Source organism: Ursus americanus, chromosome 3, assembly GCF_024610735.1.
Source record: "Ursus americanus isolate L20-20 chromosome 3, mUrsAme1.1.p, whole genome shotgun sequence".
NCBI classification, from domain to species: Eukaryota; Metazoa; Chordata; class Mammalia; order Carnivora; family Ursidae; genus Ursus; species Ursus americanus.
Window position 1 is genome coordinate 13,896,879 of NC_142129.1, and position 6,000 is coordinate 13,902,878.

The window sequence follows — 6,000 nt, forward strand, 5'->3', positions numbered from 1 at the left end:
ATTAACTTGTGATATCTATCCAGGAAAAATAAGAACAAATGTCCACATAAACGCTGAAACATATATGTTCCTTGCTGGATTACTTATAACAGCTAAAACATAGAAAAAACCCGAATGTCATAGACTGAGGAATGGATTAAACAGAACGTGTGTATTCATATGATGGAGTAGTATTTGGCAGTTGAACAGGGTATCCGGCACTTAAAATTGGATAGATGGTACATAGAGGCCCCTAAAAAATAGTATGCTAAGTGAAAGAAGCCCGTTACAAAAGACCACGTACTTAAATGATTTCGTTCATATGAGATATCCAAAATGGGCAAGTCTATAGGGAAAGATATTAGATTAGTGGTTGCCTGGGGTCAGGTGGGTCTACGGAGTGACTGTTAATGGGTACAAGGTTTCTTTTGCGGGGGGTGATAGTAATGGTCTAATATTAGATTATGGTAATAGTTGCACAATTCTGTAAATATACTAAAAACCATTGAGTTGTATACTTTAAATGGGTGAACTTTATGTTAGGTAAATTATATGGTTTAAAAGAAAGATAAAGTGGCAGAAAGACTTGGGAGCATTGCTGTGAGCCCTTTAAGGGGCGACTAGACTCCGCTTTTTTGCTTTCCATTATGTAATCTAGGCTACATCACTCACTTGCTTTGCTTTAATTTTTTTCCACTTGTAAATTTCACTGGTAGTGTGTGATGGAAGAACTTGGGTAAAACTCTCACATCTGTGGCCAGTTGATTTTTTTTTTTTAAGATTTTATTTATTTACTTGACAGAGCGCGTGCACACACAAGCAGGGGAAGCGGCAAGCAGAGGGAGGGGGAGAATCAGGCTTCCTGCTGAGCAGAGGGCCCGATGTGGGGCTTGATCCCAGGACCCTGGGATCATGACCTGAGCCGAAGGCAGATGCTTAGCCGAATGAGCCACCCAGGTGCCCTGGTCAGTTGATTTTTGACAAGGGTGCCAAGAGCGTTCAATGGGGAAAGAATGGTTTCTTCATCAAATGGTGCTGGGGAGGCTGGATATACACACACGCAGGATGAAGGTGGACCCCTTGCCTTACAGCATAGACAAAAATTGACATAAAAAGGATCAATACCTAACTTTAAGATCTAAAACTATAAAAACTCTTAAAAGAAATCATAGGGACAAATCTTCATGACAAATATATACAAATGGTCAATAAACACCCGTAAAGATTCTCAGCATCTTTAGTTATTAGGGAAATGCAAATCAAAACCTCAGCGAGATACCACTTCACAGCCACTGGGATGGCTATCACTTTAAAAACAACAACAGAAAAGAACAAGTAGTTAGGAGGATGTGGAGGAACTGGATCTCTTACATTGCTGGCGAGGATGTCTAATGGTGTAGCTGCTGTGCAAAATGCTTTGGTGGGTCCTCAGAAAGTTAAACATGGAATTACCCTGTGACCCAGCAGTTCCACTCCTAGGAATAGAACTGAAAACAGGACTCATGTGTGTATACCAGTGTTCATGGCAGCATTATTCCTAATAACCAAAAGATGGAAACAAACCAAATGTTCATCAACTGAGGACAGACAAAAGGTGGCACGTGTGTAGCATGCAGTATTATTCAGCCATAAAAAGGGATGCTAGTCCAACATGTGCCGCAGCCTCGAAGACAGCGCGCTGAGTGAGATAAGCCAGGCACAGAAGGACGAATACTGTGTGACTGCACTGAACACGAAATCCTTAGAACAGGCGAATAATCAGAGGTTACCAGGGGCTGGGAAGAGGGGGTGGTGGGGGAGTTACTGCTTAATGGGTGCAGACTTGGCGTTTAGGGTGATGAAAAATTTGGGGACTAGATAGTGGTGATGGTGGTACAATACTGTGAATGTACGTAATACCTCTGAATTGTGCACTTAAAAATGGTTAAAATGGCCAATTTTATCTTTTATAAATTTTATCATAATAGAAAAAGAAAATGGGTTAAGTGCTATTAGATTCTTTCCAGTGATCGAAATGAGGTAAAAGAATTTGCTGTAGAGTGTTAAAGCCGTATAGAAATCCTCAGTATAAATAACACCATTGCAAAATGGGCAACATACTTGAAAGACAACCTCTTTTTAAAAGCATCAATTATAGTACCTTTCCTTGGAAGAAAGAATGATTAAACAGAAGTGGCTTGAGGACGTTCATCTTCCTCTCTTATTAGCAAAGTGAATAAAAATAAACCTTATAGTCATCTTTTCTGCCGTGTTTGTACTCGGACGCTGCCAGCTTACATGATGAAGGCCGGGTATCTTTAAGTAGGAACACACGTGAAAGCTATGCAAACCGAAAACCGTTCTATAAATTCGAACTCCCTTCTCATTTTCTGGAAGAGCGGTGTTTAATCTACCTTTCAGCTCCTTCATTTGATTACTTTATAAAGGTTTATATTGTAATTTCTTTTTCTCCCTTGTAGTATTTAGTGTCTTTGATCCAGGACAACCTGGGATGGATGTGGGTGTTCTACTTTTTCATTCTCATGGTAAGTGAGTGTGTGCCTTTTTTAACGCGTGGTTTTTCTTAGGAATTTAGTTCAAAGCATTTGCTTAGATCACTTCCTAAATCGGCACAATTGCTGATGGCTTTTAATGACCCTTTTGTGGAAAGTAACATTTCATGCATCTAAAAGATACATTCTTTTTTCGTGGTGGGAGCAGGTCTTTAGTTTGCCCTTGACCTGAGCCTAATGAATATTGCCATTTATAATTCCAGAAGAAGTGATGAGAGACTTACTGAAAGTATTAATCGGTGTACTCTTCTGGGGTACGCTCTGTGTGCTAGCTGTAATTTGGGAATTCTGAAGGAAATTACAGTGTACAACAAGCAACATCGGGCTCTAAAAGAAGCATTGCTGTAATTAAACTGTGGTATGTAGGTTCTAAAATGAAGAAAGTCTCTTGAGAAAATATTTGTCATGCTGTAAACATTCTTGGCCGGAATCGTGTACTTTCTGGGAAATAGCCAATTCAGAGCAAGGCCTTATACTTTTAAAACGTTGCTCTCTGTTGAATAAATATGTGACCTACCCTCCTGCATTATTGGTGAGATGGTGCTCAAGACAGGTCTGCGTGAGAGAGTCTGGTGACAGCTTCATCCACGAGGGGATGCATTTTGTATCCCGTCCCTAAATCTAGTGCATCCTAAGTGGAGACAGCCTCAAGCGCTCCAGGTGCAGCCACGGTCCTCCGGCCTTGTCCAAGGAGCCCAGGGGTAGCTCAGCTCCCGAATTCCCTGGAGCTGCCCTAGGGCTACGTACTCTGCTATCACAGAGGATGCTGCTTCTGCCTAACTGCCTTCCGGCTTCTAAAGACTGGGCCATATGTCTCTGTTCCACTTCTGACATCTGTGCTAAATAGAGGGAAATGTCTCCTGATGAACCTGCTGTGTGATCATACAAGAAATTGTACTGGAAAGAAAACTGAATCTATTAGGACAAGCAGTGTTTTTAAAGTGGGCTCCAGGGGCACCTGGCTGGCTCAGTCGGTAGAGCACCCGACTCCTGGTCCTGGGGTCATGAGTTGGAGCCCCACATTGGGTGCAGAGATTACTTAAATAAAAAATAAATAAAGCGAGCTCCAGTACCAATTTTTTGCTCTACCTATGGTAAATTATTTAATTTTGTGTACCTTAGTTCTTTTTCTGGAGACTATGTAACATTAAGTTTTTTAAAAAATATATTAACCTGATTTTCAAAATCATTTTCTAATTCATTAGAAAAGATCGAGTTATCTTTGTACGAAGTCAAAATGATTGCAGTTGTCCACACATTCATTATTACGTTCAAAACATGATGCTTTAACAGAGTTAATTGTCACTGCATATTTAATGCTTTGTTCTCTTCACAGACAAGTTGTACAATTTTATTTATCTCGCCATTAATAGTGAGGGAAATCTGCTATCTTATGCAAAGACGACAGGCTCATGTATTGAGTGAGTGAGTGTTGCCCACAGAAGAGAAGAACAATGGGAGACACATCAGGACTATTATTTTTTTTAATTCACCCTATTGGGGGTTCTCTTAAGAGCTCCAACAAAACCTCAGATTGTCAAGCCTCTTTCAACAGTGTCAGCCACTTGAGATGCTGACCGGTGGTGAAGGCTGGGCCGTTTTTCTGCACTACATGAGTTATTGTGGATGATTTTCATTGTTGCTTCATAAATGTACTGAATGGCCTATGAATCTGCCAGCCTCTTTATTTGGACTGCTGAGGTTTATCCTTTTAACCTGAAATACTGTCTTGGACTTGGACCCTAATTCTCCAGCCTGGAAAGTTGAGTGGCCATGAGACCATCGCACATGGTTTGCATCAATGACGGGCTCCGCGAATAGGAAAAGATCGTTGGATTTTGCTTTGATAATGAGCTTGCAGAGAGCGGCTCATCTTTGAAGCATCAAATCCTGGTAGAGTGCTCAAGCTGGATCAAGCATCAGCCTGCCTTGGACAAAGAAGCCCTTTGTTAACTGTGGTGGGAAAAATCACACTACATGGTGACTGGCTCAGTCACTCTCTCTGATCTAAAGTTACTCAGCTCCAGAAGCAGAAATACCTTCAAATTATTGTCAGCTCCTTCTCTTCTGTCTTCATTCAAAATTAACTTCGACTCCTGGAAGTACTCAGTCTTCCTTTCAAGGACCATAAGGTACATCATCAGTTGTCACGAACATTCCAAGGTGTAGCTCACAGCCAAAGTACTCAACCCCAGATTTGCTCTCTGGGAACATTAGGATCCACTAGGACGCTAATCTGCTTAGCCCTGTTTTCAGAGAATTGATCTTTGTCACGACCGGGTTCCTTGAGTTACCTCAGCAGAAGACTAGAATTAGAGACAGAGGGAAGACCTTTTGTCCTAGTAAGCATTAAGTATGTGACCTTGAATCACATTAATGGGTTACTAGGGCTTGGGGACTAGGTATCTATTCTTTAGAAGTTCGTAGCGTGTATGTCTTCAAGGCTGTGAATTCTCTACTAATTATCAATATTTTTAGGTCATTCTGTATATGTATTTTAAATTATGGAAACAAACTAGGGGGAAAATGTGCAATTTCGTGGGCTGCCTAATTTGTGTTGGGTTAGGGAATATTTTTCAACTTCTTGCTTTATACTCTAAAATGTGGTGTGTAAATTCATGAACTTGTTAATGTTATTTAATCAAGGAGATTTCCAATCAGTTAATTCCTCATTACTGACAAAAAAGGGAAAATATGAAACACAGGAAGGGAAAATAAACTGACTTTTATAGTAAATACCTGTCCATCTGGTTATTTAAATATATACTGTGACTTCTTTCTAGGATGTGATTCATACCTTATAATTTCCTGCGGTTGACCATTTACTGACCCTGCGGTGCTACCAGACTGCAGCTAGCTTCTCCCTGATGGCCCCATCTCCGTTATGTTCTGTGAACACCTTCCCTTCCCTTTTGTGTGAGATTGTGCTAAGTTTGGATGAGTTGCCTGGTTGTAATTTAAGAATTGTCTGTAGAGGAATGCCATTTTTTATTATTTAACCTCCTTCTGACATTTGGCTGAGAGTTTCCTCTCTGCCCACATAATCAGTATGGTAGCATCTTTGTATCCTGACATCAACATTGTTTTCTTATCCTGTTTTTTATTATTTTATTTTTTTTACCCTGTTTAAACTTAGCTGGGTGAGTGTTCCCCTGACCTCTTTGTAACCTGCCAGCAGTATCTAAAATGAAATTATAAATAGATGAGTGCTCAGCCCTGAGTGAAAGGATATATTGCATGGTGGGTATATTTCCTTATTGTTCTAGTTCTGGCAGGCTGCATAGGCATCAGCTTTAAAGAACTCCTAACTTCACTTTCTTATTAATTTCTTGTCTCTTGAAGAAAAGGCCACAGGGAAAGCCAATTTGGAGATGACAGCTTCTCTGACAGCTATATCTCGGACGCTCACTAGGTTGAAGAAAATCACTCTGCCCTGCCCTTTCTGGTCACGCTGTGTTCTCTTTTCCCC

At 40.6% G+C, this 6,000-nt stretch overlaps 1 protein-coding gene across 7 annotated transcripts in view; it reads left to right on the plus strand.

The window, feature by feature from the left end:
* The window catches only part of SLC37A3 (solute carrier family 37 member 3), a 49,368-nt gene extending 44,101 nt beyond the window's left edge, over window positions 1-5,267 (plus strand). For all 7 annotated transcript variants that reach the window (XM_045792516.2, XM_045792514.2, XM_045792520.2 and 4 more), the window contains 2 exons: window positions 2,439-2,504; window positions 3,868-5,267. In XM_045792516.2, coding sequence (XP_045648472.1) covers window positions 2,439-2,504; window positions 3,868-3,960 — 159 coding nt within the window. In that variant the 3' untranslated portion in view covers window positions 3,961-5,267. The remainder of the gene's footprint in view (window positions 1-2,438; window positions 2,505-3,867) is intronic.
* Window positions 5,268-6,000: the final 733 nt, after the last annotated feature.